The sequence below is a fragment of the Chiloscyllium plagiosum genome, chromosome 5 (assembly GCF_004010195.1).
Source record: "Chiloscyllium plagiosum isolate BGI_BamShark_2017 chromosome 5, ASM401019v2, whole genome shotgun sequence".
In the NCBI taxonomy this organism is placed as follows: Eukaryota; Metazoa; Chordata; class Chondrichthyes; order Orectolobiformes; family Hemiscylliidae; genus Chiloscyllium; species Chiloscyllium plagiosum.
Window position 1 is genome coordinate 99,958,264 of NC_057714.1, and position 23,921 is coordinate 99,982,184.

Consider the following 23,921-nt stretch of genomic DNA (forward strand, 5'->3'; position numbering starts at 1 on the left):
CTCTACGTAGCCAACAAAGAGACAGGCATAGCTGGGGCCCATACGTGTGCCCATGGCTACCCCTTTGGTCTGGAGGAAGTGGGAGGATTCAAAGGAGAAATTGTTAAGGGTGAGGACCAGTTCGACCAAACGAATGAGAATGTCAGTGGAGGGGTACTGTTGGGAACGTCAAGGAAGGCAATCCAGCAACAGTACTAGGGAGCCTGGTTCAATTCTATTCTCTGCCTGTGTGGTGTTTGCAAGTTCTCCCTGTGTCTGCATGGATTTCCTCAGGTACTCTGGTTTTCTCCCACAGTCCAAAGATGTGCAAGTTACGTGGATTTGCCATGCTAAATTGCCCATAGTGTTCAGGGATGTATAGGTTAAATGTGTTAGCCATGGGATATGCAGGGTTATAGGAAAATGGTAGGCGAATGGGTCTGAATGGGATGCTTTTTGGAGGGTCGGTGTGGACTTGTTGGGCCAAATGACCCGTTTCCACACTGTGGATTCTAATGAAAACCGTGTCCTCTCCCAAAACACATGTCTGACATTAATGCACTAATCTCTCAAAGCAGCTTAGCTGTGAGTATTATGTCCTTTGTATACTTGACACCAGACTCCAGAGGCAACAGTTCTGCCCTAAACGCTTGCAGCCAGAGACTTTCAGGAAGATAGCATAAATGCTTTCAGGATGTCCTGTTAACAACATTGAGTTGTCCCCTCTGACTCAAGGAAGTCCCTGATTTGTACTGATCCACTATACTGAATACATGGGACACTTTATCAGGAACACAGATTAAGTTGAGGTGCTGGAGAGAATGCACAAAGCCTCCAAATAACCTATCGACCTGATTATCTGAGCACCTACTGCTATGACCTTACAGAATCTGTTGTTTGTCTTTTGCTTATTCGCTATCTTCAAGCTCATTGGTGTGGGAGTAAATCATTCTTCATTCTGAAATCTGTATTTTTAAATGTATTTATACAGAATCATAGAGACGTACAGCACAGAAACATACCCTTCAATCCAACTATCCAACCAGATAGCCTAACCTAAGCTAGTCCCATTTGCTCATATCCAACTAACCCTTCCTATTTGTATACCCATCCAGATGCCTTTTAAATGTTGCAATTGTACCAACCTCCATCACATCCTCTGGCAGCTCACTCCATACATGCAACACTCTCTGCATGAAAAAGTTGCCCCATAGGTCCCTATTATATCTTTCCCCTCTCGCCCTAAACCTATGCCCTCGAGTTCTGGACTCCCCCACCCCAGGGAGAAGACCTTGTCTATTTATCCTATCCATGCCTCATGATTTTATAAACCTCTGTGAGGTCACCCCTCAGCCTTTGACGCTTCAGGGAAAACAGCCTCGGCCTATTCATCATCTCCCTATGTGATTATTTATTCTCAAGTACTGTAACTATGTTCTGACCACAGTATGCACTTACTTATCATGTACTTTTAATCATTCATGGATTGTTAATGTTGGAAAATTACCCTTGAGAAGCTGCTAGTGAGAGATTTTGTGTGGCATTTGTGGCCCTGTAACTGTTGTACAGGTGGTTCTGGTGTATTGATTTTGGAGTGACATTGACAATGAGGACATGCTATATATTTTTAAATCTGGATGGTGTGTGCATAGGAGATGACCGTACAAATTGTAGTGTCTCAAGTGCATGCTGTCCATGCCCTTTGTAGGTCGCAGAGGTCTCTAATTTGGGAATGTTGAAAAAATGTTGGCAGATTGCTGCAGTTAATTTTGTGTGTGGTGCGCATTGTAGTGCTGTGCCCTGGTAATGAATGAACTGAATGTTTTGAAGTACTGATAAAACCTTAAGTTGTCTGGCGACAGTAAATTCTGGGATTCAATCGAAATGTGCACCACCATTCTAAGTGATTAAAGACTTGACAGCCATCTAGGTCTGTGTAATACATCACATCAGTTGTATGACACTTTGATCTTTCACTTATAAATTCTGTGCTTTATGTATCCTGCCCCACTAGCTACCTGACGAAGAAGCAGCACTCTGATAGCCTGTATTTTTGTATAAACCTTTTGGACTAGAACCTAGTGTCGTGTGATTTTGAACTTGAAATTTCAAGGTAGCGTTCAAACGTGTATGGCATCAAGAGCCTATTGATGTAATAGGAAATAATAGAGGAAAGTCTCTACTGATTGCAGTAATGCCTTACATTAAGGAAGATGTTAGAGATCAATCATCTATTGTGTTGGGACATAGCTGCAGGAGTTCCTCAGGATAGTATCTTTGGCCCAACCATTATCAGCTGCTTCATCTGTGACCTTCCTTATATCGTTATGTAAAAGGAGCGGATGTACAATGCAATATTCAGTGCGATATCTCAGTGCTTTGGTATCCTTATGCAGCATGATCTGGACAACATTCACGATTGAGCTGATAAGTAGAAAATAATATTCAATGGAGACAAGTGACAAGCAATGAGCAACTCAAACAAAAGAGACTCTAGCCTCGTGCCCCTATCACTGGATCCTCTTTTGTCAACACATTGATGTCCACCATTGACCAGCCATATAAATTCTGTAGCTACTGACAGCAGGTCAGAGGCTGGGAATTTATGTTGCAAGTAATATGCCACTTAGATTAACTAAAGTCTGTTCATCATTTACAAGGCAAAAATCAACTTGATGTGTGACCTATGATTGACACCATAAACCACTGTCTTCAGCATTCACCATCTCTACTGCCAGCCTATATTGTCAGCAGTGCATTCTACCTGCAAGATGGATTGCAGCAACTCATAAAAGCATTTTCAACAACACCAAACTTGCAACCATTGTCACCCAAAGGATAAGGGCAGCAGATGCATGGCACCACAATGGCAACTGCATGTTCCTCTCCAAACAACACGGCGTTCCAATTCCATCCTCATCCGTTCAGGAGATGAGGACTTTCCTTCATGTTCTCAAGGGAAGTAAGGATTGGCAGAGCTGCCTTGTGGAACCAGTGCTGTCCATTTGTTGTAAGTATACCCACAATGCTCTATGAAGGGAGTTTCATGATTTTGACCTAGATATGGGCAAAGAACAATAATATATTTCTAGGTTAAAATGGTGAGTGCTTTGAAGGGGAATATGCAGGTAGTGACGTTTCCATTGACTTTCAGCAGTTGAAGATGGTTGAGCATAGAATTATCTTAAGGAACTCCAGCAGAGATTATTAATCTCCAAGAATCACAATCATCTTTGTGCTGCATTTGACTTCAACTGTCAGAATTTTATTCTATTCTCATTGACTCTGATTTTGCTCAGGCAGCTAGACATCACCCTCTGTCAAATGAGGCCTTGTTGTCAAGACTCTTGCCTACCCTTGAGTTTAGCTGTTTTAACCATGTTTGAACCAAGGCTGTGTTGAAGTCAGGCGCTAAGTGTCCCTGATTAAATCAAACTGAGCATCAGTGAGTGGGTTCTTGATCAGTAAACACTGCTCAATAACACTGTTGATGGCCCTTTCCATTCTTTTACTCATGATAGAGACTAGACTGGGACAGTAATTAACTGGGTTGGATTTGTCATGGTGAGTGAGATGTGCTGGATCAGCAGGTTTCAAATATTGTTGGATACAGTTGTGCTGCTACCAATGGCATCCATGAGACTCTGTGGACCCAGGTTGGAGCTGCTAGATCTGTTTGAAATCTGTCCCGTTCAGCATGGTATGAATGCCATATAAACTGTTAGATATTATCCTGAATGTGGAGATACGACTTCACTTCCACAAGAACTGTGTGGTGATTTTTTTCTACTGCTACTGTAATGGATAAATGCATCTGGAGCACACAGGTTGGTGAGGACGAAGTTGGGTGTACATACTTGCTTTTGTTGGTTTCCTTACCACTTGTTGCAATGATCTTTAAGACTTGACCAGCTCAGTCAGTCTACATGGTGGTGAACCAATTGTGATGACAGCACTGGAGTCGCTTTCTCGAGAATGTTTGGGAATGGACAATATCTGTTCATATTATCAGCGATGAAGTCTCATTAACAAAGAATAAAATTAAGTCTTGAGAAGTGAGCTTTTCTATCACTTAATCCTGCAAAATTTTCAGAATTGCAAAGTAAAAGTTGACATTTTCACTATTGACACTGTTGAAACTTTTAAAACTAAACTATGGTGAAAATATGTTGCTATTTTTTAGTTTGTGGATATGTGGTGCTTGAAATTAAGCTATGATGACATAAGGGTAGAAATTAAGTCATTATCCAGAATTGTAGCCACTTGAAGAAAGAGGAAAAAGAAATTGTTTTTTACTGTTTTCATCTTCTAATCATTGTTTATTGTTTGCAGTTGTGGGGTCCTCTCAAAGCTGAGAAATTTAGATGAAGGAGCTGATGAGAATAAATATTCCTCGTTGATAGACTGTCTGTGTCAGTGGGGGAAGGTTGGACATGTGCTTGAGTTGATCACTGACTGGCTAACAGATCGACTTCCCCAGAAGGTTAGAAAATTTATTTAAGATTTAAATTGATTTGTATATAGAAGAAAAGTTGTTGCAGGTTGTTCCTCTCAACATGTGGAATCATAAAAAGACAGTTCTTGATTTTCTGAAATATTTAAAACAATTATGGAAAATACATGTTAGATGGTTGATACAAATGTAATGTCCGTTCTAAATGCATTAGCAACAAGAACAAAATCAAATACAGTTATGTCTCGACACTGATTGAAATTGCAGATACGATATCCCAAATTGGCAGATCCCAAATGAGGAAAGATGAACATAGAACATTACAGTGCAGTGCAGGCCCTTTGACCCTCGATAGTGTGCCAACTTATGGAACACATCGGAAGCCCATCCAACCCACACTATTCCATTCTCGTCCACGTGCCTATCTAATGACCATTTAATGAACTGGTTACCCGTCTTCATTTAACCACCATCTTTCATTGCACAACAAGGTAATGTTTAAAAATGGATCCTTTCCCATGCAGATAGCTTTTCTCCCAGGGTCAAATGTGCTTGTGTTTCAAAAGTAGTCAATTTAACTTGAGGCTTTATTGAGTTAACACAAGTGTGAACTTATTAATTACTAAATGAGAAGAATTAACAATGCAATACACAAATACATAAGTTAGAAATAAGAGGGGAGTTCAAAAAGATAAAAGTTGAAAAATAAAAATATATAGAGCAGTCTCTGAATTGCTCACAATGAACTGATCGTTGAACTTTGTGGCTAATGCAGTTGAGGTTATCAATCACAGTGGCATTGAGATTCTGTTGTTCTGATTCCTTTTAATCATGATTGAATTCTAACATTAATAGAGAGTCCTATTGCTATCCTGTTTCCTTTTATCTGGCTTGCTAGCTAGCTGATTTCTAAAAGTGAGCGAGTCATTTTACTTGCAACATAAGGGGGACTGGCTTATAGTTCATGGACTGTGATCTTAACAGCACACTGACGCTGGAACCCAGTATGGTGCATGGTGAGTCACTTGCTTACTGTCACACACATTTAGTCCCAGTAGCACGCAGGAATTGAATTGAAGCAGGACTTCTAACCCTGTTCTTTTGTATTCCACTCTGGGTGGCATAGTGTTCAGTAGGGAATTGTCGGCCCCTTGTTACTTCAGTAGTAATGAACTCTCTGGGCAGTCAGTTCTGACTTGCCTCTTCTCACTTTGGGGACTGAGTTATTTGCTGCAGGCTTCCTAGCTACATCCTCAGGTCAGAGTCATAGAGATTTACAGCACAGAAACAGACCCTTCGGCCAACTCGTCCATGCCCACCAGATATCCTAATCTAATCTAGTCCCATTTGCCAGCACTTGGCTTATATCTCTCTAAACCCTTCTTATTCATATACCCATCCAAATGCTTTTTAAATGTTGTCCATGTACCAGCCTCCACCACTTCCTCTGGCAGCTCATTCCATACATGCATCACCTTTTACATCAAAAAGCTGCCCCTTAGGTCCCTTTTAAATTTTTCCCCTTTTACTGTAAACCTATGCCCTCTAGTTCTGGACTCTCCCATTCCAAGGAAAAGACCTTGTCTTTTTACCCTATGCACGCCCTTGATGATTTTATAAACCTATATAAGATCAGCCTCTGATGTTCCAGGTGAAACAGCCTCAGCCTTTTCAGCCTCTCCCTATAGCTCAAACCCTCCAACCCCGACAACATCCTTGTAAATCTTTTCTGAACCCTCTCAAGTTTTACAACATCCTTTTGATAGGAGGGAAACCAGAATTGCACACAATATTCCAAAAGTGGCCTTACCAATGTCCTGTACAGCTGCAACATGACCTCCCAACTCATATACTCAATGTTGTGACCAATAAAGGAAAAGCATACCAAACGCCTCCTTCATTGTCCTATCTACCTGCGACTCTACTTTCAAGGAGCTATGAACCTACACTCCAAGGTCTCTTTGTTCAGCAACACTCTCATTAAGTGCATAAGTCCTGCTAAGATTTGTCTTCCAAAATGTAGCACCTCGCATTTATCTGAATTAAACAATGTTGCAATAACCTGTATTGTATATGTACCACCAGGGCTTTGGAATCAAATAATCGATATTTGAGACATTCAATAGCATCACAATTACTGAACTCTGACTAACAACATCATGGGGTTACCAGAAACTGAATTGCTGTAGTCATATAAGTACTGGTCATAAACTTGGAGTCATACAGCATGTAAGTCCTCTTCTGACTCTCCTTTCTGGAATGTGCCTATGCAAAGGAAGTCTGGAGAGGAATGCAGTGGTGTTTGTCGAGTTTTGTTCCAAGCAGCTCCATGACGCGGGACTCCATGCTCTACTGTCTGTTCCCCGGGATACACACTGAGACAAACATCAACTCTGTGGAAGATGCTCTTTGGTCTGCCCAAAACTTGCTGGTCTTCCAGATGAAAGAGTTGACCCTGACTGAGTGTTGCAGACTGGCACATTCCAAGGGCCAGGCCTACGTGCTGAGGAGCATGCTGAAGCTTGGGGCAGCTGCCGCCAAGGCGCCGTGGGGAAAGACCACTGTGTAAGGTCTTTCTGCTGAAGAATAATGGGAGCCCATTCAGTAATTAGGCTTCGCTGACGCCTCAGCTAGAGGCCAAGAGGCTGGATGGTTAACATACAAAATCGGAAATACCAATGACTCAGTCTATTCTCTGAATGTAAAGACGTGTAAAGTATACATCTGAATGGCATCATCAACTCTACAGGTGCCAAAGATTTCTCTAAATAAAGTATATTTTTGAAGTTTAAAAAAGTAACTCCTCTCCTGACTCCCCAGAGCCACCATCTACACGGTACATGATAAAGAGTGTGATGGAACACTTCCCACTTATTTGGATGCATGCACTCCAGCAACATTCAAGAAGTTTGACACCATCCAGGATGAAACAGTCTATTTTATTAACATCATTTCCAAAAATATTCACTTCTTTCGCCACTGATGCTCAGTAGCGTTATTGTGTACTATATGCAAGATGCGCTGCAGAAATTTATTAAGGCTCTTTCCACACTCCCAGCCTGTATCATCTAGAAGGACATGGCAGCAGATAAATAGAAACACCGCCTCATGCAAGTTCTCATTCAAGCCATTCACCATCCTGACTTGGAAATCCATTGCGGTTCTTTAAATGTTGCTTGGTCAAAATCATGGAAATCTCCCAAATGACATTGTGTGTGTACCTACATGAAATAAGCTGCAGTGCTTCAAGAAGGTAGCTCACTACCACTCTTGAGCAATGAGGAATGGGCAATAAATGCTGGCTTAGCCAGCAGTGCCCACATCCCTTGAGTGAACTTGAAAAATATTATCTCTACTCTGGGTTTATTTCAGAATAAGACTCATTAAATATTAAAAATAGTGGAAGATCATCTACCCAAATAGCAGTAAGATATTGTGAATTTACTAAAAGGCAGACGTGTTAATAATCAACCCCTCTTGTAGTTCTTTTTGGTACTCCATTCTCAAATCTGAGGATAGAACTTTGAAAAAAATGAAAGAAATACCTCAACTTGGTAATCTAACTTACCTAAAGAAACCATGAATACTTGTAATTTTGTAACTTGTGTTCTTGTACTGACTGAAGAATTTGGAGCAGGATAGGCCATTTGGCCTCTTAAACCTGCTATCATGGCTAATCTGATTGTGGCTTCAACTCCACTTTCCTAATTGTTCCATTAGACTTGACTCCCTTTGTCAATTAAAAATCCATCTTGAATAAATTCAATGTCCCAGTCTCCACTCTCTTTCTAGGGAAGAGAATCCATAGACTAATGACCCTCTCAGACAAAAAATGCTTCCCACCTTCACCTGAAATGGGAGACCCAATACTTTTAAACAGTGTCCTCTAGTTCTAGTCTCTCTCATAAGGGGCAACATTCTTTAAAATTAAGCTTCCAATGTGTCAGATCTCTTCAGGATCTTAAGTGGTTCAATACATTCATCTCTCGTGCTTCTGAAATCCAAAGGCTACAGGCCTGACCTGTCCAACCTTTACTCTTAAGACAACTCCTTCATCTCTGAGACTAACCAAGTGAATCATGTTACTTTTGTTTTCAATGCAATTATATCATTTTTCAAATATGTAGCCCAAAACTGAATGCAGTACTGTCCATGTACAGGGAGGGCATTAAGACTACAACTATAGCAAAACATCCGTCTTTAATTTTGTTTTTATCCTTGCAGTAAACAACATTTACTTTCCTAATCACTTAATGCACCTGAGTAATTACTTTATTTAGACCATTCATTCATAGAATTATCTTGAACAGTACACCATTTAGACTATCATGCCTTTGTTTTCTGTTTGACAATTTAATTTTTTTTTGGCCAGCATTTATTGCCTGCCTTTAGTTGCCTTTGAGAAGGTGGTGGTAAGCTGCTGCAGTCCATTTGCCATAGGTTGGCCCACAATGCTTTTAGGGAATTCTAGGATTTTGATCCAGCAAGAGCGAAGAAAGTTGATATATTTGGAAGTCAGGATTGTGAGTTTTTGGGGCAGTTGTGGAACTTGTGGCTGGTGGTGTTCTCAAGTATTTGCTGCCCTTGTCCTTCAAGATGAAGACGATTCTTGGTTTGGATGTGTAAGGATTTGAGTGAATTACTCTCTTCTCTGCTCTTTCTGCAGATTCCTACAACATTTTTTTTCCCCCTTGAGTGTATATATACAATTCCCATTTCCACATTTGTATGGGATCTGCTTTCTTCGCTTTCATGTGATGCATTCCAAGTCAACAATAATTAGAGCTTTGGGCTATCTGGGAATTTTGATTATTTAAACAAAACATGCGTAAGATTTTGGTAGCATGATACATCTTGAAATTTTGTTGCTAAGGTTTCGAGTTCCAACAATGTTGACTCCCTCCACCACCATGGAGTGGCAGCAGTGTGCACAAACTACAAAGTGCACTGTAGCAACTTGATGTCATCTTTTTGTGGGAGACCGTGGTTTGATGATAATGTTACTGAGGTATTCATCCAGGTATTGTGCCCTGGAGTCACTAGTTCAAAACCACAGCAGCTCATCGAATTTATAAAGTCTGGAATATATGGTTAGTCCCTGTAATAATGCCATAAACCTAACCTCGATTCTCAAAACCAAAACCCAGCTGCTTCACTTTTAGGGAAGGAAATGTGCCATCCTTGCTTGGTCTGGTCTATATGTGATTCCAAATCATCTGCAATGTGGTTGACTCATCACTATCTTCTGAAATGGCTGAGCAAATCACTCCGATCAGTTAGGGATATACAGCAGATGCTAATTTTTGACAGTGACTCCTGTGTTCTATAAAATAATACAGAAAATGAAACTCAGCAAGGCCCCTTAGACTTCTAAACCTGGGACTCCAAACATCGAAGTGAACAGGGCTAGTAGACAAATGTGTACACCTGTAAGTTCTTGCCCAAACCATCCTGATTTGGTCTATGTAAGATAGATAAAGTTGAACAGTAAACACTGGTCTATTCAGCTATGTGCACATCCTGTGAATGAATTTTAAAAGAAGCATATAAGTGTAGGGGATCCCTCTGTATTGCGCAGTTTTAAAGTCTCTTCATTTAAATAATGTGGTACTTTTCTACTTTTCTTGCCAAAAAGAATAAATTCACATTGGTTCAAATCTTCCGGTCTTCAGACTATCTGAGACCAGAGATATGTTTGCAAGTGTATGTTTGGATTCTGTGGAAGTCCTCATGCATGATCATACATGGGATTTGCCTGGAAAGTTTCGACTTAAGAGTTGAATTTTGTGGGAATTGTCTGATATGTTACCTCGGAAATGTTAGACAAAAAAAAGGTCTAATGCATGGTTCCAGAACAGGCATCCAATCACACTCACTGGCTTTCCCCCAGTTCCTCGTCCTTGATTCCTTCCTCAGCAGCCACTTTACATCCCACATCCTACACCTATGACCTCACCCTACCCATTCACTCATTTGTTCACTTGTACATTCATTTAAAAAGGAGTGTGTCCTATCTTCTCCCACAATCTGCTGTGTGCTGGAGGTCTCAGAGATGTAGCAATCCCATTTGCTGTTAAAACTGAGCTTGGAGCAGTATCATGTTGTGGAAATGTTTGAGCGGAGCACTGATTCGACAGTGATTGTCACTGTTCAGAAGATTCGAGCAATTTTTCCACACTGTTACACCTGATAAAATTGTTACCCTTTCACTTTATCAATACTCGTAGGCTGACTTTTTGTCCTCTTCATGACATACTTTCTTGCATCTTTTTGCGTCATCAGTAAATTTAGCTACAATTCATGGAATACCTTTATTCCTTTGTCCACGATATTGATTTAGACTAAATAGTTGAGATCCCAATCATTTTCAGTTAAAAGGTATAACTTTAATGTATTTAGTGGTCTGAGTGTTCACCTTTTTAATTTTCAAGTTGTATGTGAACACCAATAGTATCTACAGCATGAAAAAGTTAAAAATTTCTGTTCAGTTGAAAACTGCAATGAATGTTTAAGATCATTGAAAAGTGTTTGTTGAACAAATATCTTTCCTGCCCGTTTTCTTTCAGAATAAAAATATCCGACAGCGTACAGTAAAAATCCAGGAAACTGTGGAACCTAAATTCGAGTTGGCATTAAAGTTTTTGGAATATATACTGACTAATATCATGACTCAGGAGTGCTTCCTAAATTCACCGCAAAACAAGCTGAACCAGCTTTTGAAGGCCTTGGGAGCAGTCAAGGTAATTTTTAAAGAAAATGTTTCATTTGGCTTGTATAAATTATAGTACATCTGACCATTTAATGTCAAATATTCCTATGTCTCTAATGTATGGTGGCAGCATTTATCAACAGCTGCTAATGTATGTATAATTTGTCTGTTTTGTAAACAATTTTAACATTATATATGTAGATTTATGTACCATGAGATCTTCTAGCTCTTTTAAAATTAGCCTTTTAAGAGAAAGGAAATGTTCCTGGTGACATTGTTGGTCAGTTCGCCAGCTGGTTGATTTACTTGCAAATGTTTCATCTCCCTTCTGGGTGACATCTTCAGTGCTGTGTAGCTTCCGGATGAAGTGCTGTCATTATGATCTGCCCAAATTTATACGGTTCTGTCCGCTGTGGTGAGTAGTTCTACTGCTGGTTTTGTACTGTGCAATGGTCTATAGGTGGGGTCTATTTCAATGTATTTGTTTATGGAACCAGTGGATGAATACCAGGCCTCCAGGAATTCCTGAACGTGACTTTGTTCAGCCTATACCAGTATTGTAACATTGTCCCGGTTGAGTTGGTGTCCCTTGTTGTCAGTATGTATTGTTAGGAGGGAGGACTGGTCATTTTGTTTCGTTGTGAGCCTATGCTCATGTATTCTGGTGGTAGGTTTCCTGCCCGTTTGTCCTATGTAATGTTTACAGCAGTTCTCGCATGGTATTTTATACATCACATTTGTCCTGCATATTGTGGGTATGGGGTTTTTGTCTTGGATAGAAGCTAGTGAAGTGTGGCTGTGGGTTTGTATGCTGTCATTATTCCCAGAGGATGTAGAAGCCTCATTGTTAATTCTGAGATGTTTCTAATGTAGGATAGGGTAGTCAGTGTGCTGGGTACAGTGTCGTCTTGGTGTTGTTTATATGCCAGCATCTGCAGATGAAGCTGATAGGATACCCATTATTGGCAAAGACTTTGTATGGGTGTTCCTCATGTTTTTTGTGGAGTTTTGGGGCATTGCAGTGTGTGATGGCTCATTTAAACAGGTTCTTGACATAACTCGGTGGAAGCTGGGGTGGTTACTGTTGTAACTGAGGATCTGATCTGTAATGTGTAGCTTTTCTATACACTTTGGAAAGGAATTCACTGTTCGTTCATTTGTTCATTCATTTCTTCGTTCGTTTGTTCAGCCAGTACTTCAAAGAACAGGAGTTAGTTATTGTTCTCTTCTCTGGTGAACTTGATGCCAGTGAACGTGGTGTGTACTTTCCAACTTGGACCGTTTTAACGATAACAAAAGTATCATCCATGGATCTGATCCATTGTTTGGGCTGGATCTGTGGGAGGGCTGAGCTTTCTGGTCTTTCCATTACTGCTTCAGCAATGAGTCCAGTGATGGGTGAACCCGTGCTTGTCCCATTATTTATTTATATACCTGGTTATTAAAAACAAGATGTGTGCTCAGGCATAGATCCAGTAGTTTCAGAATATTATCTTTGCTGATAGTTTCATTGCCAGTCTGCATTGTCCATTTGTTTAGAAGTGCAGCCAATGTTTGTCAGATATATTGATGGAGGTGAACAGTGCTGTAACGTCAAATGATACCTTCATTTCATCTTCGATTTTTGTAACTGTGTTGTTGAGGTATTCCTGTGCTGAATGGATTAAGTGTGTTGAGTCTGCAATGAGATATTTCAATCTGCAGTGTAGCTCCTTGGCTAGTCTGTATGTCAGTGTGAGGAAAGTGAGAACTGCAGATGTTAGAGATCATATTCGAAGAGTGTGATGCTGGGCAAGCACAGGTCAGGCAGCAACCGAGGAGCAGGAGAATTGATGTTTCGAGTGTAAATCTGGTATCCTGGTGAAAGGCTTATACTCGAAATCCTTTCATCAGGATTCCTGATGAAGGGCTTACAGTCGAAACGTCGATTCTCCTGCTCCTTGGATGCTGCCTGACCGCCTGTGCTTGTCCAACACCACATTCTTTGACAATGTACCTGGTAGGGAGAGTATAGGTCTATGGGGGATTGTCTGGTTTGTGCAATTTGGGAACTCTGTAAAAACGGGGAGCTGTTGAATTTCGGCCTTCATTTTCTGGATGTCCATTCTTATTTCTAGTTTCTTTAAAGTGTAGGTAATCTGGATTGTTAAATCTGGTGTGGGGTCTGGCTCCCTCTGTTGGTAGGTGTCAGTATCTGCAAGCAGTTTAGATGCTTTTGTATCGTTGGCTCTACACACTCAATCCATTCAACACTGGAATTCCTCAACATTACAGATGCAAAAATCGATGAAGATGAAATGATGGTCTCATTTGACATTACAGCACTGTTCACTTCTATCAATAAAACACTAAGTTAAAAATCACACAACATCTGATAGTCCAACAGGTTTATTTGGACTATAACCTGGTGTTGTTATTTTTAACTTTGTCCACCCCATTCCAACACCGGCACCTCCACAATATAACACTAGCAAAGGAAACACTGGCTGCATTTCTAAACAAACTGACAATGCAGACTGACACGAAACTATCTGCAAAGACAATATTCTGAAACTACTGGACCTATTCCTGACCCCACACTTTGTCTTTAATGACCAGGTATATAAATAAATAATGGGACACACATGAGTTCACCCATCACTGGACTCATTGCTGAAATGGTAATGGAAAGACCAGGAAGCACAGCCCTGCCCCAGATCCAGCCAAAACAATGGATCAGATACGTGGACAATACATTTGTTATCGATAAATGGTCCAAATTGGAAAGTACACGCAAGTCTATTAACAGCATATTCACCGCGATCAAGTTCACCAGAAGAGAGAGCAATAACCAATTCCTGTTCTTTTATATACTGGTTGAACGAATGAATGAACGAACAAACAAACAATGGTGACGTCCTTACCAGAGTGTACAGAAAAGCTACACACTACAGATCAGATCCTCAGTTACAACAGTAACCACCCCAGCTTCCACAAACAATTGTGTCAAGATGCTATTTAAATGAGCCATTGCACTTTGCAACATCCCAGAACTTCACAAAAAAGAAAAGGAACGCCCATACAAAGTATTTGCCAATAATGGATATCCTGTCCGCTTCATCTGCCGATGCCTGGCGTGCAAACAATGCTCCCCCAACACACTGACCACCCTACCCTATGTTAAAAACTTCTCAGAATTAGCAATGAGACTTCTACGTCCTCTCAGGAATGATGACAGCACACAAACCCACAGCCACACTTCGTCAGCTTCTATCCAGGACAAAAGACCACATACCCACAACATGCAGGACAAATGTGATGTATAAAATACCATGCAGTAAATGCGAGAAACATTTACATCGGACAAATGGGTGGGAAACTCTCCACTAGTATACATGAGCATCAGCTCACAACAAAACGAAAAGACACGACCAGTCCTCTCTCCTGTCAATACACACTGACATCGAGGATCACCAATTCAACTGGGACAATGTTACGATACTGGGATAGGCTAAACAAAGTCGAGCTCGGAAATTCCTGGAGGCGTGGTTTTCATCCACTGGTTCCATAAACACACGTTGAAATAGATCCCATCCACAGACCACTATAATACACAACCGGAAGTAGAGCCACCCGACACAACAGACAGAACCGGATAAATGGGGGGCAGATCACAAACACAGCGCTGAAGATGTCACCCTGGAGGGGGACAAAATGTTTGCAAGTAAATCAACCAACAAATTCAACCACAATCTGAGCTACAATGGTTCTGACCATGCAAGTATTCCCTAAAATCTTAAATTCCTGATGACACTACAACGTTAAAAGTTAGTAACTTTGTTAAGCAAAAGAATAGTAACACTTGCATTTATTCAGTATATTTTTCACATGAAAACTCTTAAGGCTCATCACAGATGTAACTGATACAAATCGGCGTAAAGGAAAAGATTAGGGCTGGAAGAAATTACCTTAATTTGTGATGAAAAGAAATATTTAATGGAAGGCCTTTTAAGGTGGCTTAGAGACAGATCTATGTGAAATTAGGTTGGATGGCCAAAAGTATTTCTGTCAATTGGATGCTTTTAAACGGTGGTGGTGGTGTTCAAAGGAAGGAATGTGTCAAAACACCTGAATGTTAAAAGCATCATGGATAGTCAGAACCATTGTAGATGTGGTGCTGTTCTTTATGGAAGTAATGAGCCATAAGATGGTGAGAATTTTACTTTTGAGACATTGAGGACTGAGCCAGAGGGATGAGCAAATATTAACATGATAGTTGTGCTGGTCAGTCTCGAATAGAATAAGAGTAGTAGAGTTTTGGATGGACCTTGGGTAAAAGCAATGACTGCAGATGCTGGTAACCAGATTCTGGATTAGAGTGGTGCCGGAAAAGCACAGCAGTTCAGGCAGCATCCGAGGAGCAGGAAAATCGACGTTTCGGGCAAAAGGAATACATCAGGAATACAAGCAGAGTGCTCCTCGGATGCTGCCTGAACTACTGTGCTTTTCTGGCACCACTCTAATCCAGAATTTTGGATGGAGCTTAGAGCGAAGATGATTGGGCATGTAGGAGAATGTCTACATGTGTGTAGATTTTTTAAAAAATTTGAGGTTTGAGTAACAGATGGGCTGAGGTAGGAGCACAGCTACAACAGGGATATTATGCAGATGGATATATTTTTTAATGATGAATTGAACATAAGATTAGAAGCTCAGTTTGGAATTGAATAAATAACAAGATTGCAAACAGTCCTAATGCACTCCAGCCCAACAGTCTGAATGAGGTATGAAATCCGTAGCACAGAGCAGAACGTGTGGTCGTGACTTAAGGCAATGATTTCTAGAATCTTAATGTTCAACTGTAGGAGTTTTGGGCTCATCGACAACTAGACATTGGACAAGCAAACTGACTACAATGTTAGTTGCAGATAGGCCATTGATTGATAAATCCATTTTGTTAATGTTTATGTGAAATCTGATCCCGTGTCTGCAGATGGTGTCACAGGGTTGCAGTTGAGTAGGGTGCGGACATCACAGGTACTTCATTTCAGAACTTTGGAAGTAATGATGCTGGAAGAGGAAGAGAAGATACAGATGCTCTTGCTATGATCAGATAGGGGAATCTAGTGAGAAAATGTCACTGCATAGAACAATGAATGTAATGCATGCAAGAGGCTAGTGACGGCAGGGAAGATAAAGAGAGACAATGGATCATAGTCACAGGAACTGTCATTTCTGTCTTTCATTATGACTGTTTTAGTATTGTGGAGAGGCAGACATTGGCAGAATTAAAATTTAAGGAAAGATAGGCAGAATATTAATGAGAATGCTATCATAAATTGGATGAACTCTACAAAGGTGCCATCACATTTAAATGCAGATTTCTTTAGTTGCTGACATGCATGTCATCCAGAATAAAGCACAGCAGATTTTTCACTGGAACTGATCTGAGTAATGACAATGCTGTATAACTATTAGATTTGTTTCTTAATAATAATATGTATAAGTTCAATTTACAAATTATTTAATAAAACAATGTGATTATAATAAATTTATTTACGTTCTCAGTTGTATCTTTTAAGTAGAAATTGCTTAGTTGTTTAATTCTTCAGTGTAATCTGAGTTGATTTGTGTTCTAGGAACTCTTAACTTCCTTCTTGAACACTTCAGAATTGATGCTTCATGATATAGGCGTGAATACAGCTCTGAAGGCTTTCAGCTTATATTGTCGACTGACTATTCATTTTCAGAACAAGGTACGTAAGTGGTAATATTTAAATTAAAATTAAGTTTGAAGTAACAGACATTGAATGCTGGAGAAGCCCAGCAGGTGTGCAGCACCTGCAGAGGACAAAACCGAGTTGAGTTGAGTCAGGTGTGACTTCTTCAGAACAATACGGCTCTGAGAACCTCATACGGAATTATATATTAAAACTCTATTTCTCTCTCCACAGATGCTGCCAGTCCTCCTGAGCTTCTCCAGCAATTGTTTGTTTCAGATTTCCAGCATCTGCAATATTTTGCTTTTACTAATTTAGGAGTAAATCATTTGTATCAAATTCTGAAAGATGTTCAGTGTGTGACATCACTACTGAATTCCTCAGAAGTCACATATATACTGAGATAATCTTTTTATTTGCAGGCATCATTCTCTATTTTGATGGCAAATGTGCTAGTTTGTTCTTACTGTTGGAGATTAAGCTAAGCCCATATAGAAGTTAATCTTATCTTTTTCTTTTGCTATACTTGCCATATTGAATTAATTCTGTAAGATATTAGTTTTACATAGATATTAAAAGTTGTTTTAATTACTTAGTTCTAGAAATGCAATTAAGAGCTTCATTTTTTTTGTTAGTTTGTAGAAATCTAAATAGAATATTTGTTAACCTGGTTTTCACAGATGGGTAACCAGTCACCATTTTGGTTTTACATTGAATCAATGGATTGAACAACAATAACAAACACAGAACAAAGTCTTTCCGGGCCCTGAACAACATGGGCAATAGCGCGAAGCAGTCAATGAGGCCTTCCTTGATGATGGAAGCAATTTTCAATTTCAAACAGTACTAGACATGCAAGACAAGATTCTTGCTAGTTAATGATGAGAAATCTATTAATTGTGATTATTGCTGATTGCTTCCTAATCTCACCTGATTAATATGCAGGTTCTAATTCTACCACTTGCCAGTTGGAAACTAGGTGGCACAGATTCCTAATGTGAAGGTCAGAGCAAATACCGAGCAGCTCTGCTCACCATTTGCTTCTTTGGGACTTCATAGGGTTATACAGCATGGAAACAGACCCTTTGGTCCAACCAGTCCATGCTAACCAAAATTCCAAACTTAAACTGGTCCCACCCATCTGTTCCTGGCCCATATCGGTTCAAATCTTTCCTATTCGTGTACTTATCCAAATGTCTTTTAAATGTTATAATTGTACCCACATGCACATTTCCTCAGGAAGTTCATTCAACATGCATCTTGAGAGTGTGCCACTGTTGTCTGAGAAGTAGACTTCAGGGCATTGGATGCATGCCCACCCTGTCAGTGGATGCTGACGACCAGCATATTAGCCTCTGCACTATAATGGCACATCTCTAATCCATTTTCAGTACACGTCTGTACTGTCATGTTGTATTTTGGGGCACACTGGCAACTATCATTACATTGCTGCTCCAAGAAGACTTTGCATAAAGGTATAAGCACCTAGCTCACAGATTGAACCAGGCTGTATCTTTGGTCTGCTCACTTGCTGTCATAGCATTCACTCAATGCCTATCTGGATGCTCTCAGCATCCCAGTATTATCTTTTAGCACTTTTCCTCCTGATCCAAACCTAACAGATACACAGCACTTTTGTTTTGATATATCTTTTGGCACGTACAATCAGTTTCTAAAAAAAAAATCATGTTTCTGTGAAAGTTACGTCCCATATGTTTGTGTTTATCCAATATTCTTTTGCATTTTCAAGAAAAGTATTTTGAGTTGTAATTTCAGAAGCTAATTAAAATGAATATCTTGTCTGTTTTTAAACATTTTTCTGTTAACACCCTTATAATAAACTACTTAATATTAAGCATTGCTTTGTTTTCTGCTTGTTATTTTCAGTTCTGTGTAGATGGTAGAACTTATCTTTTGGATCTCGAACGTAATGCAGGCTGGATAGATGAAGTTGTGTTGCAATTTCTGCACCTTCCAGGAAGGGAGATAGAGGTTTCAGAGCATCAAAGTGAGACTGCAAGACAAATAGTTGATGTAAGTAATAGGATTAAGTGTGTTCAAATGTTAATGTTCACCAGTTGTAATTATAAATGTGGTAACATCTATTTTTTTGTGATGCATTATTTTGGGAAGCTTGCAATGATAGTTTGTGTTCTATCCCATTTTCATTAAGAATCCCTTCAGACGAGAGAAAAAGATGGTAACTTAACAAGTATCTTGGTAGTGGTGGTTTTGGGGAATAAACTAAAGAAGTGTTGATGGTTTATGTGCTAGGACTATATTTTTGTGCTGCTATTCTGAACAGTTGGAAATGTGACCCTTTTGAAAGGGGACTGATGTTCTCATTTCACATAATTACCAAAAAATGCAATGCTGGGAATTTTTTTCAAAACTTTCGTTTTTTTTTCTGTACTGACTGGGGAATAAAGATGCAGAAGTTACGTTGCAGTTATACAGGACCCTGGACAGACACCTCCCCAAAATATTGTGAATAGATCTCTGCTCTGTACCTTAGGCAGGATATTTTGGCCTTGGAGAGAATATGTTGTAGGTTTACGAGAATGATAACTGGATTAGGTTATGAGGAGAGGTTAAAGAAATTAGGCTTATTTTCTCTGGAATTTAGAAGTTTAAGGGATCATCTGATCGAATCTTCACAATGTTAACAGGAAAAGACGGGGTAGATAAAAATAAACTATTTCCACTGGTTGGGTATTGTAGAACTCTGGGTATTATAGTCATAGAGTCAGACAGCATAGAAACAGACCCTTATGTCCAACCAGTCCATGCTGAACATGATCCCAAACTAAACTAGTCCCATCCATCTGCTCCTGGCCCATATCCCTGCAAACCTTTCCGATTCATGTATCCATCTAAATGTCTTTTACACATTGTAATTGTACCCATGTCCATCATTTCCTCAGGAAGTTGATTTGCAAACCACCCAGTGTGTAACAAAAAATTTGGCTCTTGTCTTTTTAAAATCTTGCTCCTCTCATCTTAACAATGTGTTCCCCTAATCTTGAAATTCCCCATTCAGGGGAAAAGACAACTGCTATCAACTCTTTGTACCCCTCAATATCTTAAACTTTTATAAGGCCACCTCTCAAGCTCCTACGCTCCATTGAAAAAAGTCCCAGCCTATCCAGCCACTCCGTATAACTCAAACCTTCTGGCAACATCCTGGTAAATCTCTTCTGAACTTTCTCCAGCTTAATAAAATCTTTCCAATAACAGGGCCACCAGAGGTGGACACAGCCTGAGAATTAGGACCAGACTGTTCAGGAGAGACTTTAGGGAGCACTTTAAGACAAAAAGGGAGGTAGATATTTGGAACACTTCCACAAACAGCAGTGAATGCTAGATTGATTGTTAATTTTAAACCTGAGATTGATAGGATTTTATTAATCAGAGGTACGAAGGGTCAAAGGATTTAGGACAAGATAGCTATGAGCTAACTGAATGGCAGAACAGGCTCGTGTAGCTGAATGGCCTAACCTCGTTCCGATGTATTAATGAAGGGGTGGCACAGTGGTTAGCACTGCTGCTTCATAGCGCCAGGGACCAGATTGGATTCCAGCCTCTGGTGACTGTCTGGGTGGTACTTGTATATTCTCCTGTGTTTGCGTGTGTCTCCTCTGGATGCTCAAGTATCCTCCCACAAACCAAAGATGTGCAGGTTAGTGGATTTGCTATACTAAATTGCCCATAATATCCAGGGATGTGCAAGCTAATTAGCTGAAAATGTGTTGCTGGAAAAGCGCAGCAGGTCAGGCAGCATCCAGGGAACAGGAGAATCGATGTTTCGAGCAGAAGCCCTTCTTCCTGCGCAAGCTAATTAGCCATGCGAAATGTAGGGTTACAAGGATAGGGTAGGTGTGGATGGGATGCTCTTTGGAGGGTTGGTGTGGTCTCGATAGGCTGAATGGCTTGATTCCACACTGTAGGGATTCAATCCTATCTAGGTTTCAGAATTGGTGTAAGTTGCTGAAAATATTTTATTAAGCACTTAGGCAGATGGTTTCTCCCCTTCATTTCAAATTTAAAAGTGTGTTGTATCTTAGTAGCTAATATTCCCTTTGGTCCTTCTTTCAAAAGAATGAGCTATCAATATCAACACCTTGCTTTAGATTCTTCTGGCACTTTTGGCTGTTTGTTGTCAATACGACCACAAGGTGGAGACAGTGCTGAATTGCATAAGGTTGGAATGTTAACTGAAACTTGCATACAGCAGCCAAACAACTTGCCTCATCTTCTGTTTGATATCGTACCTTCTATTTATTTTAAATAATCCAATTAATGGGAATAACTGGTCATTCTTGACAAAATTCATAAAGAAAAGTCTGTTCTGTATCCTTGCAGTACCTGTTTACTATTAACAAGGGTGGCCTTCAAGGATAAAAATGCTGGCTGAACTGAACAGCATCTGAACTGCAGCTCCATCAAATTTCAGAACAAGAAACAATATATGTTTGACCATCTATTAACTTCCCACAGTATGCATCTTAAGCTTTAGCTACAGTCTGACATCCAAAATGCCTGTCAAGTATCCTTTCTTCTTCCAATCTTCATTGCAAATGCATGCAAGCGCACCTGTGAATGTGCAGAAAGATTTCAGCACATTAAGTGTTTCTTGCACTGGGAACATGTTGTTCTCTTGAATTTTTTAGACTTTGGAATTTCAGATCTTGATCCTTTCACTCAGATATCTTAAGAAAAACTTAGGTATCTTAATTTAAGCTTGCTGCCTAACGGATCTTAAGGTGTGAATTTTCTTATTTCTTGGTATTTGTAAATTCCAGTATAAACTTAAGGTTACATTTTCTTTGTATAGGTATATCTCACAATTTGTAAGGATATTGTTATGGTTGGTGCATCTGATATGGAATTCCAAGCTCAGGTACTTGGCTTTGGCCTTGCTGTAATGCAGTCAGGTAATCTGCTTATCATATATTGTGTCTTGTGTCATTTGTGCAATTTCCTTTTGTCACACTTATGTCATTAATTGGTTGATCTTCATGTGAGTGAATTACAAGTGGATTAATGGAGAGAATTTGGAATTCTCGACCCGCTCCATTGAAATTACCTATGCATTCTGTCAACATGCACCGTACAAAGTCTAATACTGATCAGCTCTTTCTTTCCTTGTGTTATAATTGTGTTTGTGGATATGAAAATGGAAGATTCCCTTGGAATTAGCTAGCTTTGTTTAATGGGTGTCACTAATAAAGTCAGCAATGATTGCCCATCTTTAATTTTGCTTGGACTTAGTTTCTTGCTAGCCAATTCCAGAGGCCTGTTCAGAATCCATTGTATTGCTGTGGGTCTGGAGTCATATGCAGACCAGACCAGGTGATGAACCAAATGTTATTTTTACATGACAAACTATTAGTTTTATTATTACCAACACAAGTTTATCATTCCACATTTTATTACTCCAGTTTCACCAGCTATCATAGTGGGATTTGAAACTTGGTCCCCAGAATGGTACTAGTCCAGTTTGGTATTATCACTATGCCACTATCACCTCATCAGAAAATACATTACTAATTGCATTTGTGGAGCTTGTTACTTTTGAATAGAAACCTCTAATGTGAAGGAAAAGCATTTGTGATACCATCCCTTTGAAAATTCACACTTCCATCTCAGATGATCTTCCCAGCTCTGTTTACTGGTTTATTTTTCTGACTAAAACTATGGAAGTGAAATTGGCCTTGGGTGGTGATAGTAGTGAATCGGCTGCCTGTATTATTCTGTACAATTTATTTTCTATTCAAATCACAAAAGGGGGCTGAGGTGTAAAAGTAAGCAAGTCTTCCTACAATTGTTCAAGATTTTGTTGAGATCACATCAGCAGGACTGTGGGGTTTTTGCCCAAGTACTCAAGGAGGATATATTCCTCTTTTAAAGAGGACGGTGTACTGGATTTGATTACTAAGATGAGGAGGTTGCCTTTTGGGGAGTGATTCAGTAGAATGGGACCAATATTCTGTGGAGTTGAGAAGAATGAGAGGTGATCTCTTTGAAAGATACAAGATTCTAAGGGCTTGATGTGGTTAGTGGCTAAGTGGCTGTTTCTCATAGCTGGAGAGAATTAAAGTAAGGTTAATAGGAAAAGGAGCAGCCACTTTGGACTAACACAAGAAATTTATTTCATTGAGGGAATGCAACTTTTTGGTTTTCTCTACTCTCAGAAAAAGGATGCTTAACTGTCATGTAGATTTGAGGCTGATGTCCATACATTTTTGACATCAAAGAACATCCAGAGAAATGAGGATGAAGTGGAAAATAAAGTTCAAGTCAAGATTCAACTTTGAACTCATTAAGCGATGGATTGGCCTCTAGCCATATGACCTATTCCTGGTCTTATTTCCTGTATTCCTGAGTGGTTAATGGGATCTAAAGGAAACATATATGACACTTTTAAATATTTAGCATTACATTATGTTTTTATTATTCAATCTGTGTTTAAATTTTCTGATCTTGGATCGTGATATCTTAAGTGACAGGATTTTCTATATTCTACTTTGAATGCATACTATTCAATTTGTTCATGAATTATTTTAAAAATTATAGTGTTCCTTTAAGGTCAAAACTGACCATATAATTGGCCAACGTATTGTGCTCTTATTGTACTTTACTTATTTAATTGCTTTACATAATGACTATGGGGATTTTTGTGTATTAATATCCACACCACTTCCTCTAGCTGACCATAGCTTGAGGTACTTTGCTGCATCACAGTTCTATTATAAAATCTGTTTTAAATAATTTGGCTTTTCTTACTTTCTGTTCATCATTCAGAGAAAGGAGTCTTCAGTTTACCATTACTGATATCCATTCTGAAAGAAATTGCAGTGAACTGCCTATCTCAGAACATCTACACCAGTAGTGAGAAAGCTAATAAAATACTTGACATTATCCAGAAAGTATTTCACAAAATTTTGGAAATTCTGGCTCGTTGTTCCAGGAAAAGCCAGGAAGAAACTCTGCAGGTACAACTTCAATCTGTTTGTTTATATAATCCGTTAAAATTGAATGCAAGTCTTCAGTACTTAGTTTAACTATATGGTGGTCAAAA

At 39.5% G+C, this 23,921-nt stretch overlaps 1 protein-coding gene across 3 annotated transcripts in view; it reads left to right on the forward strand.

Moving 5' to 3' along the window:
* Window positions 1–23,921, forward strand: part of ncapg2 (non-SMC condensin II complex, subunit G2) — a 117,635-nt gene that overhangs the window by 56,425 nt on the left and 37,289 nt on the right. For 2 of the 3 annotated variants that reach the window (XM_043690695.1, XM_043690696.1), the window contains exons 18-23: window positions 4,312–4,462; window positions 10,999–11,172; window positions 16,760–16,876; window positions 18,728–18,874; window positions 21,675–21,774; window positions 23,645–23,835. In XM_043690695.1, coding sequence (XP_043546630.1) covers window positions 4,312–4,462; window positions 10,999–11,172; window positions 16,760–16,876; window positions 18,728–18,874; window positions 21,675–21,774; window positions 23,645–23,835 — 880 coding nt within the window. Of the gene's footprint in view, window positions 1–4,311; window positions 4,463–10,998; window positions 11,173–16,759; window positions 16,877–18,727; window positions 18,875–21,674; window positions 21,775–22,122; window positions 22,193–23,644; window positions 23,836–23,921 lie in introns of all 3 variants that reach the window. The other variant, XM_043690697.1, reaches the window with a different exon arrangement.